Raw genomic sequence first — 23,566 nt, forward strand, 5'->3', positions numbered from 1 at the left:
GTGATCCTGGTGGAACCTAAATTGAGCTTCAGTGAACAGGTTGTTGCAAAGTAAGTGCCGTTTGATAGCACTGTAGACTACACTTCCTGTCATGTTGCTGATGACTGATTATTATTATCTGAGATTCTGGGGGACTCAGGGAGAAGCTGAGATGGATCATTCTCTCAGCACTACTGGTTGAACATGTTTATAAATGCTTCAGCTTTGTCTATTGCACTCATGTGTTGGGCTCCACACCACTGGGTAAGGAGATGTGCATGGGGCTTACTCCTCTGACACTTGTTTAATTGTATATCACCATTCATGACTGGATGTAGCAGGACTGAAGAGCTTTGATCTGATCCATTGATTGCTTAGCTCTGACAATGCCATACTGCATCTGCTGTTTAGCATTATATAACCCTGTGTTGCAGCTTCACCAGGTTGACACCTCATTTGTATCCATGCCTGCTGCTGTTCTTTGCATGAGCTCTACATCCCTCACTGAACCAGGGCAAATAGGTTGGCTTAGTGGTAATAGTAGAGTGAGGGATATGCCATGTGTTGGATTATAATTTGTGATTAAATATAATTCTGCTTATGCTGATCACTCACAGCATTTGATGTATAGCCAGATTTGAGCAACCTGCTTAACTGCCTTGTATTGTGGGCCATCCTAGAAGAGAGAGGGCATACTGTCAGTGACCAGGTTGCATGATGTTTGGTTGATGTGCCTCCCATAGGTGAATAGCTAGAAATATATGAAAGCTGTGAGAGGTGAGTGTGAGGCTGGCATCATTGGTGTGTGTGTATGACGTTGATGTGGAGTAAGCAAATGTTAGACAGCAATCCTGATCACTGGGGAATGTTGTGCATTGAGAAACATGAGAGGTTCGTGAAGCAGTGGGTAGGAGATGCCTGTTGAAGGTACATTACTGACATTGAGGCTATTAAATATCTTCTAGAACTGCTGTAGGTTCTAGGGGCCAGAATCTGGATGGAGGCTATTCCTTGATGGTCGCCTGGCATCCTCTTGGAACCTGGTGTCTCTCGTCTCTTCCAATTCCATGACTAAGTCCTCCAGTGCCATATCTCTGAGCCAGGGGGCCCTCCTTCTGGCTTGGTGCTTAAATCCCATTCTCCTCAATTGCAGCGGTAACTGTCAGCAGCAGCCTTCGTTCATTCAGTGCAGCTTCCCTTTAAGAGGGACAAAATGCCTTTAAGAGCTGGAGGCAAGCTGAAAAAATCATTAGACCTGCACACTTTTATTTAGGCTCCCCATTGTGGAGTGTGGAGCCAGCATGAGTCGCATTGGGCTGCATGCTGACATCCCTGAAATGAAGGGGTGGCGCAAAGTCGCAGGTCACATTAACTTTCACTCCCTGAAACAGGTGTGAACAATCTTTTAGCAGAACTTGTTTTAATGAGGTTTAATGTTGCAGAGGACATTAACTTCCCTGCTCTTTGTCAAAATCGTACAAAATTTTTTGCACCTATCTGACGTGTCAGACAATCGTTCAAATGTATGTCCCATCAGAAAGACAGCAACGAGAGATAAGTCGCATCAAGGCCATGGCTGTCACTGTTATTCAACGCTCTGCACATGGTGGAACATAATGGGACTTATATTTATGTGTTGGTGCTTCCTTCTCCAGTTAGAGCGGGGAGTTCCATCCGTCACTGGTCTATTTCAGTGTCGCCAGTGATTCCTGTAATGGAGCACGACAATTGATGAAAAGATAAATCTAATCTGACATTGTAATTAATGTTGATTTACTTATTGTCTATTGTTCCTTGTTTCGTTCACTTGAAAAATGTAAAAAAACAACTGCCAGTGTGTCTTGATTGGTCGATAAGATATTTGTCACAAAATGAATTCTCAGCAACTGATGTGCAAGCCAGAAATCCGAGTAAAAGTCTGCTTCAAAATGCATGGCTTTGACCTCCAATTTCGGTGCACCATGTAATTAGTAGCAGTTCTTTTAATGAAAAAAATTCAATGATTAATTTGTCAACTTGTTTTCAGAACTTGCCCTTCAACTTATCGGACTGTAATCACTAGTAAACGGCGATCCAGTTAAGGGGTTGCTAAAGTTCAGTTGTCTGTGCAATGACTTTGTGGAACTAGCTTTTCTGTGGATTAACATGATTGATAACCCAGAAATACTGACTCCCTTCTACTCACAGCTTTAATATCAGTCTTGTTTAAAACAATCGTCAGTATATAGAACAGGGTCTAAAGGGCAAAATGCCACTAAGTAAGATGCTTGGAAATCTGGTCTTTAATTTTGCTTACACAGAATATCATGATACAAAGCTTATTTAACGATTGACATTTTTAATAAATTAATCCATTTTCTGGTACAGTAAACAAAGGAAGAATGCACCATGTGAAGAGATTTAATTGCCTCAGTTTCAGTTCCTGGTACAGGTAGGAACAAAGAGTAGCCTATTCCAAGCATTCTACCGCAAGCCAAGGCATTCCAGTAGACCCAATTGAACCGCTGCATAATCTTTATTAGTGATTCTGCGAGCTGTTGATTTGTTGAAATTATTAAGTTGACCCGGCATGATATTTTACCAGATGACAGTGTCCCTTTAATAAGCAAAAATAAATCAGCAAGGGGAATCTGATTACCCAAAGTGAGTGCATAATGTGAATAGAACATTCTCGTTCACACTGCAATGACTTTACTTCAGTATAAAGTCAGTGGGCTGGATTCTCCAAAAATGGGGCTCTGTCCCCACGCCAGCGCAAAAACGCTGGCGTTTCACTCTGTACTTTGCCTAAGAAAGTCTGAGCGATTCTCCTACATTGCAGGGGGCTGGCAGGGCCCCGGAGTGCTCCTCGCAGCTCTGGCTGTAGATACGGGGCCCCGCACTTCCGGTCGGGAGTCCGCGCATGCGGACAGCGGCGACCTGCAGCGGCCGCCCCGTTCTACATGGCGGACTCGGACCGCGGAGCAACATCCAAAATGTAGGACCCCCAAGATCGCGCGCCCACGGATTTGTGCAGCCCGATCGCTCCCCTAGCCATCCATGAGGTCCCCCCACAGTGATCGACCCGCCGCCTCCCACCAGAGCAGCCGTGGACTGAGTCCGCAGCCACCACCCGAGGTTCCCGACGGCCGATACGTGGTTAGAACCACGCCGTCGGGAACTTGTCCAGTTTTGCGTGGAGGATCGCAAGGGGGACCTCTGTCAATGGCCCCCTAGCTGCGGCGGTTGATTGTGCGCGAGCGATTCCCAAGCGATTCTCTGGATTGGAGAATCGCTTCAGCGGCGCCGGTCCCGACTTGCTCGTAACAACCATTCTCCGCCCCCACGACGAACGTGATTTCGGCGCGGGGCTGCAAAGAATCCAGCCCAGTCAGTTTTCCCTCGGTTGGGTTGTCAGTGTAATCTCAAAAATCAGGAAGTTTACACTGGAATAACATTCAATTGTTTTTTTTATTGGGAACACTTCACCTTCTTTATACATTACATTGCAAACTGATACATAAGACCCGAGGCTGAAGTTGCTTTATTCCCCTCAATAAAATGAATCGCTCTGCTAATAGGAACGATATATCCATCTGTTGCACATACGTATGATGCATATTACATTTTAATGCATTAATGTATAGGATGCAAACTCCACACACTGCATGGTGAATCATTTGGATCATTGTGGCTGTGGATAAAGGATTATTAGGAACCTGTCATCAATGAAATATTCGGTTGTTCAAACAAGATTCACTTTTGAACTATTTTCATGCAGCAAACCTTGGACTATGAGACATTCACCAAGATGTGTGATCACCACTTTCAATAAGTCACAAAATAAAACGTACAGTAAAATTATGTTACACTGACTCTTGATATTTACAATGCAGTAATTCATGATATGCAATAGTTGAAAGTAAACGATAAGAATTCCATGCAGGCTGAGCACATAATTTCAAATGCAATGTTTGGAAGCACATGAAAAAATAACAACACAGAAACATGCCCACATCCATGCTACCAGTTACCCTCCATGCAAGTAAGTATTTCTAATGTTAACCTATTACGTTTCCATATTTCATCAATTCTTTTTCCTTCAAACACCTATTCAACTTAATTTTAAATGTTGACGTTGTTTCTGTCTCAACCAAGAACCCTGGAAACTAATTCCAAAGCATCATAACCAAAGAATTCATCCTGTTCTCTGTTCAAAGTCTCTTGCGTTTAATCTTGTGTTTCTGGCCCCACATTCTTGGCCCCAAAACTGCTGCAAATGGTCTTCTACTTTTCCCCGCACATTCATAATCCCAAATATTTCTGTTATGACACCACAGATCTGCATCGCTGTAATGGCTTGGTAAACAAATATCCCTTGTGGCCCAGCACCAAGCTAAATAGATCTTCGAAGACTGTGCAGACTTAATTAATCTTAGTGGGAAGTGGTGGGGGGCAGGGAGGGAAGTGGGGTTCCAGAATTGGCTTCAATTTCAGGGTCACGCCCAAGAGTCTTAACAAGGGATGGGTTACTGCTTGGGGCTAGTAAATGCAAACCAGTCTTACAGAAAAAGTGTAAGTAGCATGATGTTTGCAGTGACTTTAGGATGGTGGGGGTGGGGATATGGAGTTAGTATTCTGTCCCAGTGAGTGTAAAGCAATACAAGTGAAAGAACACATGATTCACACAGTGGAATATTCAGGGAGTGCTTTATAACCAATCTGTAAATTACTGCACTAATCAAAAATGTTCAAATAAGATTCACTTTCTGACTATTTTCAAGCCGCAAACCTTTGGTGTCAACATTTCAGAGTTATGTTGTGAAATCAAATTTCATGATGTTGTTCTTGGCATCTATAAGCATTCTCTAGAAGCCTGGGTTTCACCGTTGCCCTTTAGACTTTGGGTTTAGTGTTAAGGTCTGATATCATGACACCTGAAAACGCAAGTATGTAATTTTCCTTTATCTAGTACATGGATGTATTTTTCATCATTGTTAGCTTTTTGGGATAGATAGCTTCCAAGATATAGAAAGTGAAGGACATTTTTAAGCACTTCATCATCAATTTTCAGATTTTAATACATTTGATGTGGGTTGGTAAAGGGCGTTGGTCTTCCTGGTGTTCAGGGGAGGTCCATGCTCCCATAGTTGATGCATTCACTGAAGCTTATCTATTGTAGTTCTTTTTCAGAGCGAGCACTAACTTGTGGATATTGTGGTTCAATTAGACAAATTGTTGTTGTCTTGGTTTTGTCCTTCAGCCAATTGAGGTTAAGAGTTTACCATTAATACAATCTGTTATTACCATATTTAGGGGCAGCTTGTCAGTAACAAGCTACAGCGATGCTGCAAGAAATATTGGGACGAGTGTTGGTGCAATGACACACTGCTTTTTGATGACTGTTTTGACAAGGAAGGGATCTGTAATAGAGGTATTGCATTGTACAGTTAGTTGTATATTGTCGTATTGGCGACGGATGTTTGTGAAATTAGCTTTTTTGCATCTATATCACTGCAGCGCCTTCCAATGGGCTGTTCAGTTCACTGAGTCAGGTACTTTATGAGATCCAAGAAAGCCAAATACAAAAACAATGTACTGCTCTCTGCACATTTCCTAAAGCTGGCATGATCTCTGGATGGACCCACTCTGCAATTGGCAAGAGGCGATTACCAAGTATCTAGAACTTTGCGAACAGTTGAGAGCAATGCTATGCCCCTGCAATTATGACAGTCCTTTCTTGAAGGTTGTGATCATCATGGTGTCTCTAAGGTTAAATGGAATTTCTTAATGTTGTCAGAGCTTCACTGACAGGCAATGCATCTGAGAGATCAATATGTCTCCTCTATGTTTCATTACTTCGACAGGGATATTGTCAGGACCAGAAGATTCGATGTTTTTTAACTGGTTGCCATCCATTGCCACCTCGTTGAACATTGGATCATTGTCTTGCTCATTTCTAATTGTACATTATGGGAGATTCCCTAGAAGGTGCAGGTCCAGCATGGAGTTAATATTACATAGTTTTCAAAGTGGTCTTTCCAGTGGTTGCTAATACTGTCTGTACTTTGGGCAATTTTTCCATTGTTGAATCTTACCATTGTTGGACCCTATATTGATGGTTGATAGATCTCTTGAAGCAGGCATGTGTGTCATGCATGTCAATGAGAAGTTGAATCTTCTCAGCCTTCTCTGTCCCCAAAATGGCGCTTCTCTGAACTTTAACTTTGATCTTCTGATAGGCAATCAATGCAGTCCTTACAAGGATCTTTTGAATCAAGTGACAGCACAAAAGAACAAAGATGAGATTCTCCAAGACACAATTTTGCGAATTGTAGAAGCAACAATAATCTCACATCAGCTGAAATGGGTAGGACATGTATAATCAGACTGTCCGACTCAAGACTGCCCGTTTCCTCCGAGAGAGATGACATTATGACAGGGATCCTGTTCACATGGTGGCCATAGGAAACACTTCAGAGACCATCTCAAAGCATCCATGGAGATCTGTTTTATTAACATCAACACACAGGAAGCTGATGCCTGATCTTTCCAAAGTGGCGATAAATTGATCATTGTTGGAGATGTGCCCATCCAGATGACTGGAGTTTATTCCATCACGTATCGACTTGTGCCTTCCAAGTGGTGGAAAGACTGAGCAATCAAGTGGTAAGCCACTTGTTGCAGAATATCCAGCTTCTGACCTGCTTTTGTAGCCATGGCATTTATGTGAATGATCCAGGTGAGTTTCTAATCAATGTTGACCATCCAGAAGGTTGATGAAGGGAAGTTCAGTGATGGTAATATTATTGGATGTCAAGGCAAGTTGGTTAGATTCTTGCTTGTTGAAGGTAGTCATTGCTTAGCACGTGTCTCTTAATTCAGTGATATGGCCTTCACTGATAGCCTTCTCCCTAAATCTATTACCCTTTATTGAAAACATTTTGTTTAATCTTCCTCTGCCTAAATTTCTTTGATTTTATTTATGAACTCTGCTATTGGAATCCTTAACAGTCAACATGGATCTACTGATGGAAACAAAAAATGGCAGATTGAATTTAATCTGACATCAATAATGTCCCTCCACCTGCTAATTAAATGTTGTGCTAGGTAACACAGGAAGCCAGTCTTCTTTGGAGCAGAAACTGGAGATGAGATAGATAATGCAACGACCTTATAAATCGACTTTTCTTTTAACAAAGTAGGAATATCTTCATGAAAGATAGCCCCAGCTCGAAAGTGGCTTTTGAGCTCTAGTATCTTTTCGATGAAGAAAAATGCTTTGCAATAAATCATTGTGTCAAAGGTTCAATTAGTTTTGCACACCAAATGTTGGTGCGCGTTTCATGAATTCAAATGAATGACAACGTTTGAACCTTGGTTTCCGGAGAATGACTTATTTTCTGAACTTAAGGCTGCATTGGATGGCTTCTCACACAAGGTAGCTGAGGCCTTTGTGGAGTGACTTGAACGTCGTCGTCTGCCTGAGTTACAGCAACTGGCCACGATTCTCTTACTTACGAGGTATGTAAACTCACAGATGTTTATAAGAACGCACAAGGCTGCAGTAACAACCATAAAAATTGTGAAGATTGTTTTCTCAGTTGGTCTAGCAATGAAGCAATCCACGGTGTTGGGGCAAGGGTCCAGCTGGCACTTAACAAGGCGAGGTAATTCAAAGTTGTCATAGATGCTGTAAAGTATGTATAGGAAGCCGCTATCAATCCCTGCTTTGCATATAAGACTGATAACATAAGTCCACCAAAGTCCACCTATTTTCTTCCCTGTGTCACTGTAAAGAGTATGACAGGTCTCCCCATGTTTCCTCTTATTCTTCTTCTCCCGATCTTCTCTGTAAGCTACATGCATGACCACGAGCAGGGACGGAGTGGAGACAAATATGAGCTGCAGAGCCCACAGTCGGATGTGGGAGACGGGGAAGTAGAAGTCGAAGCAGACATTTTCACAACCAGGTTGCTTGACGTTGCATTCAAAATCTTTTTGGTCATCACCCCAAACTCGTTCTGCTGCCACCACATAGACCATGACTCGGAAGAGGAAGAGGACGGACAGCCAAATGCGGCCGAATCCCGTGGAGTATTTATTCACCCCACTGAGTATGCCCTGAAGGAAAGCCCAATTCATTGTGTCTGAAGGTCTTTACAAATACCTGAAAGGGAGCAAAACACAATCAAAGATTAGTGGAGACAAACCAACTTTAAAACCATTGCAGATAGAAAGGTTTCAAAACAAGTTATTTTTTTAAAAATGGCATTACTTCAAAATGATTGCATTCTTTATGGTCTAATTTATTTGTTGCTTCGGCAGGAGAGTGTTAAGTAATATGAATGTAGGGCAATCAATTATATGGGACCAGGGTAGCACAGTAGTTAGCACTGTTGCTTCACAGCACCAGGGACCTTGGTTTGATTCCTGTCTTGGGTCACTCACTGTCTATGCGGAGTCTGCACGTTTTCCCTGTGGCGCCATGGGTTCCCTCCGGGTGCTCTGGTTTCCTCCCACAAGCTCCAAAAGATGTGCTTATTTGGTGAATTGGACATTCTGAATTCTCCCTCAGTGTACCCGAACAGGCGTCGTAGTGTGGCGACTGGGGGCTTTTCACAGTAACTTCATTGCAGTGTTAATGTAAGCCTACCTTGTAACACTAATAAAGATTATTATTATTATACGGGTTGGATCAACAACTTTCTTGGGAAAGCAAGACAATACTGGTTGGATTTTGAAAAGCTCTTCCTTCTTAAGGCTCTTTTTCTTCTTTGGAATGAATGCACGTGAAAAGGTTCCTGGTTTTTGTATGTCCCCTCGTGCTTCCAACGGTTTATAGTATCCAGATTCAGCCATGCAGTTTGCATCAAGGGCAGAGGCTACCGATTTCTGACATTAACTGGAGCATGGATCCAATCAAAGTCAATTCTTGTTGCAATTTGTAATCATGTGAAGGGGTCCATTTTAACTTCCGAGAGACTGGCTGTAGTGGATTGGCCACCTCTTAAATATTCCAGTTTATTTCTATTAAATCAAAAAGAAATCTACCTCAAGCGCTCAATGATGTATTGCCATTTTACATTCAGCTTAAACCAGTGCTTACAGACTGAGATCACAGCTAAATATCGATGAGTAGTAGCATATATCCACAGACTTAAAAGAGTAGGCTTAATGGAGAAGCAATGACTAAAGAGATTGAAAATCCACAGCAAGGCAGCTACTGCACTGTAGTATTTAGGAGTATGTGAGATTTAAAATGTCCTCTGCGACAGGTATTGCACTGTTGGTTGCTGTATAGGTCATAATCGCTCTGTATTCTTTTATTGGTGGTTCATTTCAATTGCTTCATTGGGATTCGTCAGAAAAGTACCAAAGTGCCGATTCCACCAATACTTTAGATGTGACGAATAAGCATAACAAAGTTTTTATAGGCTCAATCTTTCCACAGACAAGTGAAGAAACAACTAAGTGGACTAGACCACTTTACGTTGTTAAAGTTAACTGTTGGCAAAAGATTAAGAACCAATTAAGTCCTTTGAAGGATGAGTTTGGGAAACAGATTATTGGAAATTGCAGATATGTACATAGGCTTTCAACAAGTGCAAACAGTAGGTAAACATTATTTGAAAGTCATCAGTACTTAAATTGTTATGCGGAAATGCAAATGCTTAGGCATTATTTCACCAGGCAGGTTTACCCAAGTGGAGTGGCTATTGTTAAGTGGACATTTTTTGAGAAATTGTTGGTCTGTTATTTCCTCTCCATGAGGATTAGCAAACAGCAAATCATTGGGCTACTCTCCTGACATTTCCCGGGATGGATCTCCTGGGAGCACTGTTCTCCGTTGAGAGTATTTGACTGCAGAACTCGGCCTAAATGTCAACAAGGATTGTCAGGAACTAAAAGAGGAAGTTAGTAGTATTGTGGGTAGTGTTTGTAGGAACTCCACCAATGGCTGCATGGGTAGATTTTGACTGCACAATAGTGTGAAATGAGGGAATGGGTGACTGTGTGGAATTTGCACGTTCTCCCCGTATCTGTTTGGGTTTCATCCGATGCTCCGGTTTCCTCCCACAGTCTAAAGATGTGCAGGTTAGATGGATTGGTAATGCTAAATTGCCTTTAAGTTTCCAAAAATGTGCAGGTTAGGTTACCGGGATAGAGCGGGTAGTGGGCCTAAGTAGAGTGCTCTTTCGGAGGGTTGGTCCAGACTTGATGGGCCAAATGACTTCCTTCTCCTCTGTAGAGATTCTATGGATTCTATGGGATGGCAAATCAGTCACCCAGGCTCCTTCTCTCCTGATTTTTAGTACCATTGACTTCAGAGCCCGAGATCTACCTCAGTGAGTGAGACATGACTCTCAATGAACATATTGTGTAACCTTATAGTTGGAATAAATGCCCAAGGGTATTGTGTAGGATGCCATCGAAGGAACTTGAAGCAAACTCGAACAGTCATCATGCATTTAGACCATATAGGCTGCCTTGTTAATCAGCTGCAATTCTTTGAAGGGTAACTACATTTTCAAGAAGGGCTATCCCTTGGATTTTCAGAAATGATTGACTAAAGTTCTACATGTGATAATTTGAAAGAAGCTCATGCCTCTTGGAATTGATGGTGGATTGGCTAGCTTAAAAACTGACTTAACCACAGAAAGGATGAAGGTGCTGCTCAATAGAAAAAGTTCTGGCTGGGAGAATTGAGCAGTGGAATTGCATTGGAATGTGTTCAATAAGAAATAAAAGCAGTTCGAAAAAATCGTTGAATATTACGTGAGGAGGAAATGTAACAATCAGAATGTCTGGTAGTTTGATTCTGGTGTGTCCTTGATTTCAAGGCAAATATTAACTTTTGAAGCCAATGGTATGCAGCTGCCCACAGTGTGAGTAAGGTCTGTGAATAAGATCCGTGGCATTGCCAGCCTGGCTGTGCATTATTCATAAACTTTATCTCAATCCATTTTAGGAAGTATTTTTGCAACTATACAAGGAATTGGTGAGACCACACTTGGGGTATTGTGCACAATTTTGATTCCCTTATTTGAGGAAAGATGTAGTAGCATTGGAGGCAGTTCATAGAAGGTTCACTAGGTTGATTCCAAAGAGGAGGGGTTTGTCGTATGAAGAGAGACTGAGCAGCTTGGGCCCATACTCTCTAGAGTTTAGAAGAATGAGGGAAGATTAAATTGAGGTATATAACATAGAACATACAGTGCAGAAGGAGGCAATTCGGCCCATCGAGTCTGCACTGACCCACTTAAGCCCTCACTTCCACCCTATCCCCATAACCCAATAACCCCTCCTAATCTTTTTGGACACTCAGGGCAATTTAGCATGGCCAATCCACCTAACCTGCATGTCTTTGGACTGTGGGAGGAAACCGGAGCACCCGGAGGAAACCCACGCAGACACGGGGAGAACGTGCAGACTCCGCACAGACAGTGACCCAGCGGGGAATCGGACCTGGGACCCTGGCGCTGTGAAGCCACAATGCTATCCACTTGTGATAACGTGCTATACAAGATGATAAAAAGTATCCATAAAGCAGACAAAGAACAAAGAACAAGAACAAAGAAATGTACAGCACAGGAACAGGCCCTTCGGCCCTCCAAGCCCGTGCCAACCATGCTGCCCGACTAAACTACAATCTTCTACACTTCCTGGGTCCGTATCCCTCTATTCCCATCCTATTCATGTATTTGTCAAGATGCCCTTTAAATGTCACTATCGTCCCGGCTTCCACCACCTCCTCCGGTAGCGAGTTTCAGGCACCCACTACCCTCTGCGTAAAAACATGGAGTAGATGCTTCCTCTTGTTGGGCATTCTAGTACGAGAGGTCATAGTCTTAAGCTAAGAGGTAGCAAATTTAAAACATTGAGGAGAAACTACTTCTCCCAAAGGGTTGTGAATCTGAGGAATTTGCTTTCTTAGGGTGCAATGGATGCAGGGAAAGTGAGTAAATCTAAAGAGAAGTTAGACAGATTTTCAACTGGTAATGGGTTGACGAGTTATGGAGAACGGGCAGGACGATGGAGTTAAGGTCTGGATGAGATCAGCCGCGATCGAATGGCTGCGCAGACCCGATGGGCCAAATGGCCTAATTGTGCTTCTATATTTTAAGAACTTACAATTGTTCTCAGTATTTCAATATCAACTTGGCCTCTTTACCATTTGTTTCTTCAGAAAACTGAAGGAAGTTTGGTGACCAAATAGTGATCTTTAGGGTTGTGAAAGTATGATGGGGTAGACTGAGAGAGAATGGGCCATAGCTTCCGAGGAGTGACAATTACAGTCTGGTTGTCACTTTACTCCTAATTTCAGTAAAATGCAGCCTCATCTTTCTCACCTGACCTTCTGACTGGGGCTGGGTGAGAAAGGTGCATAGCAGCAGCTTCACGAGACATTCAGTCGAGTGCAGGAGAGTCGGAGGAAAGGAAAACACCCCTTTTTTATGGCACTAGCTGCTGTAAAGCAGAAAGTTTACAAGGTCCAGCCATTGAAAAGCCAAGAAGAAGGTCACAATGTAAGGTAAGTGAGTCGGGGGGAGGGTTAGGGATAGGGCTGGGGCTGTACGATGGGTCGGGGGACCGGGTGGTCCATTAAGTGGGTTGGATAGTCAGTGAGGAGTTAGGGTTATGGGCGGGGAATAATCGTGGGGTTGGGAGGCATTTGGTGGGGTGGGCGTGGGAGCTATAGTCAGGAGCCTGGGGGTTAAAGTCAAGGGGTTGAGTTTAATCGAGTGTCAGGAGTCGTTAGGGAGTTGGGATGTGTAGCCGGGTGGAGGCTAATTGGATGGTTGGGGGGCGGCATGGTGGTGTAGTGGCTAGCACTGCTGCCCCACGGCATTGAGAACCTGTGTTCGATCCTGGCCCAGGGTTACTATCCGTGTGGACTTTGCACAACCACCCCAATCCCAAGGTGTGCAGGGTAGCTGGATTGGCCATAGTAAATTGCCCCTTAATTGCAAACAAAATTGAATACTCTATATTTATCCTAAAAAATAAATAAAATAATTGGAGGGTTGTGGGTAATCAGGGGGTCCCATGGGGGTCAGGAAGGTAGTCAGGGGTAGGGAGGGTAGTCTGGGAGGTGGGGGGATGTTGAGGGGTAGGAGAGAACTGGGAGGTTGATAGAGAAGTTGGGGGAAGAGGATAATCAGGGGTTAGGGTGCGTCCCATGAGGGGGCGAGACGGTAGTCGGAGGGGGAGCATTGGAAGGTCCAATGGAGGATTGGGCATGTCAGTATTATAATATTATAGGAGTCGGAAGTGTTTTTATTTGTTGCAACTTTTCCAGAGTAACTATTCCTTTTAAGATAGTTTGAACCATTCGATGACTGTGATTTCAGTCAAGGTATCGGATGGTTCCTGGTGCAGGCTAATTGTCTAATGTTTGAACTTCCTGGGCAATTCCTAACGTGGGAACTTGCGGGAAGAGGTAGGGGAAGGAGGGGGTGTTAAGGGATAAGGGGAGAGGTGACCCAGCGTAACTTCGGGGTACCTCCCTGGTACGTACAATGCCTCCCTCCTCCACTGATTCACAGTGGCAGCCGTGTGTGCCATCTATAAGATGCACTTCTGGAACTCACCAAGGCTCCTTAGGCAATACCTTCCAAACCCATGATCACTACCATCTTGAAGGACAAGGGCAGCAGGTACATGGTAACACCACTGCTTAGAAGTCCCCGTCCAAGCCACCCACCATCCTGACTTGGAAACATATCACCGTTCCTTCACTGTCACTGGTCAAAAGCCTGGAACTCCCTCCCTAACAGCACTGTGGGTGTACCAACACCACAGGAACTGCAGTAGTTCAAGAAGACACCTCACCACCACCTTCTTGAGGGCAATTTGGGATGGGCAATAAATGTTGGCCTAGCCAGTGATGCCCACACCCCATAAAGAAATACAAAATTAAATTCAATAAGTAATTCAGGATAACAATCTTTAGCCAAAAGAGTGGTTATGAAGTTAGACATGCAATAACATATATGGTTGAGGTGAATAGCATAGATGCATTCAGGAATTATGGCTGTGCCAACCGACAAAGCATTATCCAGCTTCATCCCTCTTTCCAGCTCAGTCCATAGTCCTGAAGGACATATCCTAGAGTTTTTAAAATGTGGTAAGAGTTTCTGCCTCTACCACCCTCTAAGGCAGTGAGTTCCAGGCCCCTACTACCAACTCAATAAACATCATTTATCCTCAAGTTCTCTAACCTTTATGCCAACTATGTTAAATCTTTGCCCCCTGGTTATTGATCCATCTGCCAAGGGAAATGGGTACTTTCCATCCATTCTTTACAGGTATCAGATAATTTTATGCACCTCAAATAAATCTCCTCTCAGCCTCCTCTGTATCCAAGAAAACAACCCTCGTCGATCCAACCTTTCCCCATTGTTAAAATTCTCCATGTCGGGCAACCTCCTTGTAATTGATGCCGGGCGGGATTCTCCGGTCTCCCAGCCGCGTGTTTCCCAGCAGCAGGAGGTAGCACATCATTCGCTGGTGACGGGAGTCTCTGGTGCCGTCGCTGTCAATGGGCAATCCCACTGAAGCCACTCCACACTGCCTGGAAACCTGCGGGATGTGGTGCACTGCTGGCAGGACTAGAGAATCCCCCTCCTAGCGAGCCGCTGGAGAATCCCGGCCCATAACTACTGTACTCGAGCTGTGACCGAAATAATGGGCGTCATTCTCCGCCGGCGGGAGTCTCCGTTTTGCCGGCGCCCGGGGGTTTCCCGACGGCGTGGGGCTGCCCCACAATGGGAAACCCCATTAACCGGCCGGTGTTACGGAGACTCCCGCCGGCCGGTCGGGGCAGAAATGTGGCGGGGCGGGTAGGAGAATTTCGCCCAATGTTTTATACATTTCTAGCATAACATCTCTGCTCTTAGATTTTATGCCTTGGATAATAAAGGGAACTTTATTATGTCTTCTTTTTCTAAAAATGTGTTTATTGAGGTTTTACATTTTGACAAACAATGTAACCAAACCACAAGACTGATACAGCACAGCAAGTGAAAAAAAGGCTCAGCATACATGAATACAGAGGGGGACAGTAGAACAGTAGTACAACTAGCTCGATACAACCCAACCAGAGAACAGGATAAAGCCATGAAAGCATGATAAAATGGTGAACATCTTTCCACACAGCGACTGCTCGCAATTACCATGAGAGTTCAGGAGACGTTTTTCGTGCCATGTTCGGCCGTGCACCGATATACATCTCCTGCAATTCTAGTGGCGCCAGAGGCACCAACAATCTCCTCTGATGCCAGACCCATCTGCACCCAGGCAGGACCGATCCCCAGGTCTAAAAGAGTCTTTCATATATATCACATAATGGCAACATAACCCCAGTCTCAGGCCCAGTACTGAACAAACATCATTCCATTCCTTTATACAGAGAGGACCAGCAGCAACATGTTTGGATTATGCTCAGTGCTGTCAACACATTCCAAGAAAAACAAAAAGGAAGGAGAACTAGAACCACCAGGAATGGATCACAGGAGAACAAAGGGTCCAGTCCCCACCATAAGTCCGTATTTCCCTGGCGCACATCCATCACCCATTAATAAAGAAGGGAACAAGCTGCTCATTCAAACAAGAACATGTCCTGATCATTAGGAGGGGCAACAGGATATCAACCAAAGTACAGGGCACGGCTCAACCCCAGGCCCCCGCGCACAGAAGAAGCAAAATCCAGCCTCTCAGAATTTCCCAGTAAGTGCCTTCGAGGTGGGATATTCCAAGCTCCAGGGGGCAAGAGGATACCATCCAGGTATCGGACATGGCCTAGCCCAGCACAATCTGACACACAGGAATCAATATTGCTAGGACTTCCAGCATACCACAACCTATAACCCAGTCGATCCTGTACCTCACCAACCACTCCCAGGGAAATGCACCGCCCATATTTACACTAAAACAAATTACACAAGCCCCAGCTTGGGAGACCCCATCACCAAAGACAAGAATCATAACTGGCACCTTGGAATGCGCCACTGATGTAAGGGGAACCTCCTCTAGACCACTTGACCGGACCAGGATTTATAGCTGCACACTGCTAACCCAGATAAAGAGAAGAAACAAATCCCTGAGGGAAGAACGCCCAAGCTGACCTCAGAATATTAGCCCATGCCCCGCACTGCACGCCATCACAAGAAGGATATTAAGGGAAATGGCAGCTCTGCCTCACTAGAGACACAAACACTGCTTCCACATGGAAAACCCAACCACAATGAGGAGGACACTCAGGAATCCACCAATAAGACCACATGGAGGAGAGCTCCTTACTCCCCCATTAAATCTACCCCCATGAGGGAAAGGCTCCAAGATTGTAGAGTCATGACAAATAGTCTCTCTCTTCAACAAATCAATCAAGGGGTGACCAAATCCACCTTGCGCCACCACTCAATTCCTCCTTTTCTAATAGCTCTAATGAAAAAAGACTCAAAAAAACCCCCACTCCAACCTCACAGAAGAGTCAGAAGGAGCCCAATCCTCCCCAGGATACATAATCTTCCTGGGCCATCGAAGGAGACAAGCACAGATTCTTAAATTCAAACTAAGAAAAAACAATTTAAACACCTGACACGGTAGGCTCGAATTGGGTGAGCTATCCTCAATCTCAGTGAGGACTTAACTAAACCTGCGACCCAGCTCCACACCAACCAACCACTCACCATCCTGCCGTGGCTCCATTCACCTTCATTATAAACGAGATCCAAAAAGCACTCCCTTCCCATAACCGCAAGGATTACAATAAAAAGGAGAACATTTCACATAATCAACTCAATATGGCTCTTGTTGTACAGGATAACAGGTTATTCTTGCCATCGTACTCACACTTTGCACGTCCTTGCATAAGAAAAGACAACAAATAACCGGCAACATAATCCAAAGGGAGTAACACCCAGGTTGCAGGACAATAACACCATCTATGTTGCTCAAAAAGGCCAAAGCCATGACTACATCATCAAGCGCTCCTCAGGATCTCTTGAGGTTACCAGCGAACAAAGCATCTTCACTTCCACCGTGTCGCTTTTCTGATGCCCACAGCCTAGGCCCCGGCTGATGGGGGATGACTCGGCATTGGTCAACACCAACCTTGCACACCAGCAATCGAGAACAGTATCATATGGTGCCAGTTTAGCTCAGTGGGCTAGACAGCTGGTTCATGATGCAGAGTGAGGTCAACAGCACGGGTTCAATTCCTGTACCGGCTGAGATTATTCATGAAGGCCCTTCCTTCCCAAATTTGCCCCTTGCCTGAGGTGTAGTGACTCTTGCGCATGCGGCAAACTTCGCCGACCAGTCTGCGCATGCGCGGAACCACGCAGGCGGTACTGCGCATGTGCGAGATCACGCCGGCCCTTCGGTTGATGCGTGAACTTGCGCAGTCCCTTCAGCGCCTGCTGGAGCGGCGCCAATCCCTCTGCCATCCACCTAGCCCCCGAGATAGGTGAGAATTCCTCACCTGGAGGGCCAATTGACGCCGGAGTCGATGGCGCCGGTTTTCACGCCAGCATGGGGATTTAGTCCCTGGAAGGGAGAATCCTGCCTCCAGATTAAGATTACAAAAGCATGACAGCCAATTGTCAAACTCAATCGGAAATTGCCTCCCACTTCGCAGCAGGGCTCACGGACACTCTTTGCCTGGCCCCTACATCCTGAACCCGTCAGGATAGGCGACACACCTTGGCACACGATCTTGACGAGTTGAAGGCGGAGAAAGTGCTCTATCGAGTACATGGATTCTCTCCTGCATCTTCACCATTCTTCAGGATACCTCACATGTCTTCAAAGTGAGCTTCAAAAACCTGCACTACGGAGCCAAGATCCTCATCGATAACAACATTCTCAATGGCAGCCATCGTCCCGATACACACAGCACTGCCAGGGCAAAGGCCCACTCATCAGCAACAATGCAAAGCAGCCAACTCCAACCGCCACAGTCAAATGATGATACTCTATGATTTAACTTGACTCCACATCGAATCAGGATCATCCAGGGACATATTTGTCTTTTTTGGGGGTATATGCTTTGCACTATGAAATGTGCACTAGGATAAAATAAAGGATTAAAAGATGAGCAAAGCCAGAGCTCGTGAAAATGTAGCCACTCCCAAGCTCATGTCATGTGACCCCCCTTTTACATGCCTTCTGAACCAACTGATCTACCTGTCCCGCTACCTTCAGGAATCTGCAGTCATGTACTCCAAGTTTCCGCTCCAATTCTCAGTGTCCTTCCACTTAATGTGTATTCTCTTGCCAATCATGCCCTCCCAAATTGCTACAATCCACATTTTTGAATGACCTGCAGATGAAGAAATTGCCAACCAGATTCCACATTTTGTAGCTTTAACTGTAACAAAAACCATGCAAATTAAACATAAATTAACTGGCAAATGATCAGCAAATACACTTCTATAAACCGCTCACCCTAAGGTCAAGACATTCCTTATGATATCGCTTTCCAGAGTTTCAACCAATCAATCAACAACATCCCGGTTCATCGTTTGGTCTCTTCTGGGAAAACACCCAGCTCTTTAGCATTTCTGACCTATTCACATAGAGTTCTAGATTTTAGACCTTTCGTGGCCAGCTCACACATTTGTCAGAAAAGAAGACAGGAGACCTTGGAGGCAAACAGAAAAACTGACCTCTTCCTGATACTGATTTCTTTATTTTCCTTGGAATAATTCAGTGTATTCCTCTGGACAACACCTTCTGGCTCTTCATGCTGGTGGGATCTTCCCTATGATGTGGGATGGAATCAATGGGAAATTCCATTGATAGCGACGGGATAAAAAGATCCCGCTGCCGGCCAATGGCAAGCCGCCTCCCGCTGCCAAGAAACACACTGCGGGGAGGCCAGAGAATCTCGTCCTCTCTCTGTTTGTGTCTGTATCTGGGCCTTCACCCTTCAGCTTCTCTGCTTGTACTCCACTTTGTGCCTTCAGCTCTCCTTTAAGTTAGGCCACAGATGACATCTGTATCTTAACTTCCTTCCTTTAGTACAGCTTCAAGATCCACCAGGTCACGTGGACCAGTGTTGCTTGTTATCCAAGAAAGGTACAATTTATCCCTTTACAACTGATGTAAACTCTTAAAAGTCATTTTCAAACTATTTCAGATCTGCAGATATTTCAAAGAAACTACAATTTTTTGTAACTGTTACTGCTTCTGTGTCAAATGTCATCAAAGATTGAATTTCAATTGTCATTTTTCTGCTCACCTATCCAGTTCATTGGCATCTTCCAGCAGTCTATGACGGGATTTTCCCACTAGCCTCCGCATGATTTTCGATGGCGAAGGTGGCCCACCAACCGTTGTCAGCGGGATTTCCCATTGAAAGCACCCCATCTCCGCCTGGGAAACCCGTGCGCCAGCATGGAACCAAAATTACCCGCTGGCTTGAACAGCCAGTAAATCCTGCCCTATATCTATCTTTCTATCAACCACATGGCTAGTTTTGGGTCATCTGCAAATTTCTTAATCATGACACATACATTGAAATCTTAATCATTGATACATACCAGGAAAAGCAAGACACGTAATATGAGCCCTGCAAACCCTCCTTGAAAGAGCCTTCCAGTCTCAAAAACACCCATTGACAATTCTGCTTTGCATCCTGTCATTGAGCCAATTTCAAATCCAACTCGCTGCTTGTCCTTGGATCTCATGGGTTTTTGTTTTTCTGAGCAGTTTGCCGTGTGGGACCTTGTCAAAAGCCTGACTAAAATCTACCACCTGAAATGCATTATCATCCTGAAACATTGCCAAAATATTTAAGTTAGTCAGGCACAATTTACCCCTAATAAATCCTTGTGGACTGTCCTTGATTAATCCATGCCTTTCTAAATGATGATTAATACTCAGAACCTTTTCCAATAATTTTCCTAGCTCTGAGGTTAAGCTGACTGTTCTGTAATTTATCAGTCTACTCCTTTCTCCATTTTTAAGCATTGGTGCAACACCGGTAGAACTGCAGTCTTCCCAGGACCCCAGATGACAACCTGGGATACATTTCATCTGGGCATGGAGATTTAACTACTTCCACTGAAGCTAGTCCCAAAAATATTTCCTTTCTGACGATGAATATCCCAACCAATAGTTCACACTTCTCATACAGAGAACAATATTTGCACAATTCCCCTCTTTTGTGAAGACAGACGCAAATGATTCGGCAAGAACAGGTCCGCCTCTTCCATCTCCACTGACAGGTGACCTTTTTCGTCTCTTTTCATAATTATCCTTTTGCATTTTAGGTATTTCTGACAAATGTTTGGCTTCTCCTTGATTTTACTCACCAATATTTTTTCAAATCCGCCTTTTGTTTTCCCAATTTGCTTTTTAATTTCACTCTGACACTTTCTACACTACTTTTGGCTTCCTTGCAGTATTAAGCTCACCATATCTGCTGTAAGCTTCTCTTTCTTTGTCTTATCAAATTCTATGTGCTCCATAACATCATTTGGAGTCACACCCTTTTCTTTACAGGGACATATTTGTTCTGACCATCTCAGAAATTGCCTACATCTTTGCTCTTTTCTTTCTCGATGGGGGGGGGGGTATATCTACAGTGTACTCCCTGCAGTGTGATTGCTCTTTTTTCTCCTTTTGTTTCAACTCATGTGGTCACTTTTGATAAGATTTCTGCCATTTCACCCCTCCTCATTGTTGTGATTGCCTCTTTGCCCAAATCTCTCCCATCTGAAAACCATGTAACCAGCAATGTTGAGCTGCCATTTTTGCTCTCCTTTAAACCATGTTTCAGTAATAGCTATGATATGCTATTTCCAAGTGTCTATCACCTAATTTGCCTTATTCATCGACTCCAAGCATCAATGTTTAAAGGTAAAGTCGTCTTGGTCCCAGATGACCATAGGCTGCTCTCCACTTTGAGGGGGAGAGCTGACTGGTGGTGATTTAACCTGAGGATCACCACACCTCAGGCGAAGGGCAAGGTTGACAAGGTGGGCCTTCATGAATAACCTCGGTCAGGAAGCAGCCTGGCTGGTTAGCTCAGATGGTTAGATCATGCTCCTAATGACGCCAAGGTCGCGGGTTCGATCCCTGTATTGGACAACGACACAAACCTGTCATGAAATCAACTGATCAAAGTGTACACTGTCAGGCACTGACAAAACCTTTGTTGTCTATTTCGTAGCCTTCGTTTCCTCTGATTTCCACATTAATTTTCCACCTATCATTTCCAGCCTTTCTTTCCTCCCTTCTGAATATGTGCTCACCAATCCCCTCACCAAGCAAAAGGGAGTCACTTTAGAACAGAGATGAGGAGAAATTTCTTCAGCCAGAGAGTGGTGGGTCTGTGGAATTCATTGCCACAGAGGGCGGTGGAGGCCGGGACATTGAGTGTCTTTAAGACAGAAGTTGATAAATTCTTGATTTCTCGAGGAATTAAGGGCTATGGAGAGAGAGCGGGTAAATGGAGTTGAAATCAGCCATGATTGAATGGTGGAGTGGACTCGATGGGCCGAATGGCCTTACTTCCACTCCTATGTCTTATGGTCTAAATGTTTCCAATACCATTCAAACACCTCCCCTTGCATATACAAGATACTGGTCCTAACAATGCAAATGCAATTTGTCTGCCTGTACAGAAGCCCTCCTTCCTACACTTTCTCTCCAGCTTCATATTCCTCTGCTTTATCCCCAAATGATATATTCACTCACACATGACCACTGGGAGTATTCCAAAAATTGCTACCCTTGAGGTCCTGCTTATTAATTTGTTTTCTAGTTCTCTAAAATCTGCCTCTAGGACCTCATCCCCCTTTCGACCTCAGTCATCGGTACCAATATGGACCGCAGCCTCTGGCTGTTCATTCTTCTGCCCTCAGAATGTTCTGCGGCTGCTCAATGACATCCTTGACCCTGCCACCTGGAAGGCAGCAAAACATTCTGCAGTCACATCTGTGACTGGCTGCAGGCACACCTATCTGTTCTCCTGACTATTGAATTCATCATCACTATTGATTTTCTGAGCTACCTGATTTGCAAAGTCTGGTTTTTTTCCACCATTTAAGTTATATCTTTATTTCTAATTCTTTTTTTCAGAATAGATTCTCCTATTGTGAACTGAATGGGGGTGGGTGGTGGGTGGAGCCATTAGTCTGAACTAGAAGCTGGGTAAAGAGAAGGACATGCAATTTGGTACAGTTCTGGGCGCAGTACTGACATGATAGGTTATTGTGCAGAGAAATCCCTCAAGAGCAAAGCTCTTATGACAATTGGTATCAGAATAGGCATCAGCGCAAAACCCTTATACAACTTAATCTGTAACTCAAGTGACAGGATTCCGAATTTGCCCACAAAACTACTTGGATCGACAATAACTAATTCTTATAGCTTTATGAAGGTGAGTGAGATAGGTGCAGACATGATGGGCTGAATGACCTCTTTCTGTACCGTACCTTTTCTATGTTTCTATGGTACTGCAATTCTGTTCTCAAATGCAAAAATGCCAAACACATTCACTTCATAATGGAGATAATGATTTGAAGTGTCTGGTTCTTACCATTCCATTCACATTTCACAGGCATCATTTACAGCATCTAGCATGCACAAGTCTTTATTGCCTTCATATTCGATCTTTCAAATGCATTGGAAAAGTTTGTTTGGAAAGAATGAGTCAGTGTATAATCGGCTCCTGTGACATACTGCAGTCCTACAATCCAAACTACTCTAATTCTTTGAGTTTACATGTTGAGTTCTGAATTTAAAAAATCAATCATGTACCCTGATTTAAACAAATAAGTAAGGTTTTAGGAGGTTGTGACATTTGTTTTTGATTAAAAACAATTAACCACAAAGCTGTTCCTGCTTTTCAGCAAAAAGCTCAAAGCTCCAAGTTGGGCTGTGATTTTGTTTTCCCCCTGTGAAAGCTCATGTTTCAACATTCACAATGAGTTTCTCTGTTTAGTTAGTTTGAAACATTTTAAAATGTCTTTTGACATATGAGTGCAAAAAAACGTACCTGCAGAAGTAAGGCCAGCCGTTGTTTGCCAACAATTTTCAGCACTACCTTGAAAGCCTTTCAGACTCCGATCTCATCTGTCTGCGTGCAATACCTCCTTCTCTCTGAGAAAGGTTTGGCTTTTCTGTGCTGTCCTGACATGGAGCTCTGGGTGGGGCAAGCGTTGGGTATGACAGCACAGCTGTGTGGTTAAAAAAAAAGGAGAGAAGTTGGAACTTGAAAACAGTAGGGCTGAAACTGAGGAAAAAATCCTTTCATTAAAATATGACAAGAGTATTTTTTTCAAAGGCTACTACTAGCCTGCCATGTAATATTAACGGTCGCCCAATCTCCTGGCTGGCACTCTGAGGTTAGGCTGGAAAGGATGCATGATAATTTAAAGAGACCAAGGACCAAAATACCTATTTGGCCAGATGGCACGTGTCAGACTGGAACTTTGCAAGACACTGGCTTTCATCAGGTAGAAAACTCAAGGCATTTGCGAGGTTCTGTCGGATTCAAAGCAAGGAATTATAATGAGGCATTTAGTCTTCCAGGGTGGACAGGTTTTAGTTCAGACGGCAGGTTAAAAGACCTGAAACTATCCCTATGTCG

General features: G+C 44.0%; 1 protein-coding gene across 1 annotated transcript; it reads right to left on the reverse strand.

Annotated features, from left to right (window-relative positions):
• Positions 1 to 3,410: 3,410 nt before the first annotated feature.
• LOC140418200 (gap junction beta-7 protein-like) lies at positions 3,411 to 23,118 on the reverse strand. Its single transcript, XM_072501626.1, has 2 exons — positions 22,973 to 23,118; positions 3,411 to 8,128 (listed from the first exon to the last, which is right to left on the reverse strand). Exon 2 carries the CDS (start codon positions 8,101 to 8,103, stop codon positions 7,303 to 7,305), a length of 801 nt encoding a protein of 266 aa, XP_072357727.1. The 5' UTR covers positions 8,104 to 8,128; positions 22,973 to 23,118; the 3' UTR covers positions 3,411 to 7,302.
• Positions 23,119 to 23,566: the final 448 nt, after the last annotated feature.

Source organism: Scyliorhinus torazame, chromosome 1, assembly GCF_047496885.1.
Source record: "Scyliorhinus torazame isolate Kashiwa2021f chromosome 1, sScyTor2.1, whole genome shotgun sequence".
In the NCBI taxonomy this organism is placed as follows: domain Eukaryota; kingdom Metazoa; phylum Chordata; class Chondrichthyes; order Carcharhiniformes; family Scyliorhinidae; genus Scyliorhinus; species Scyliorhinus torazame.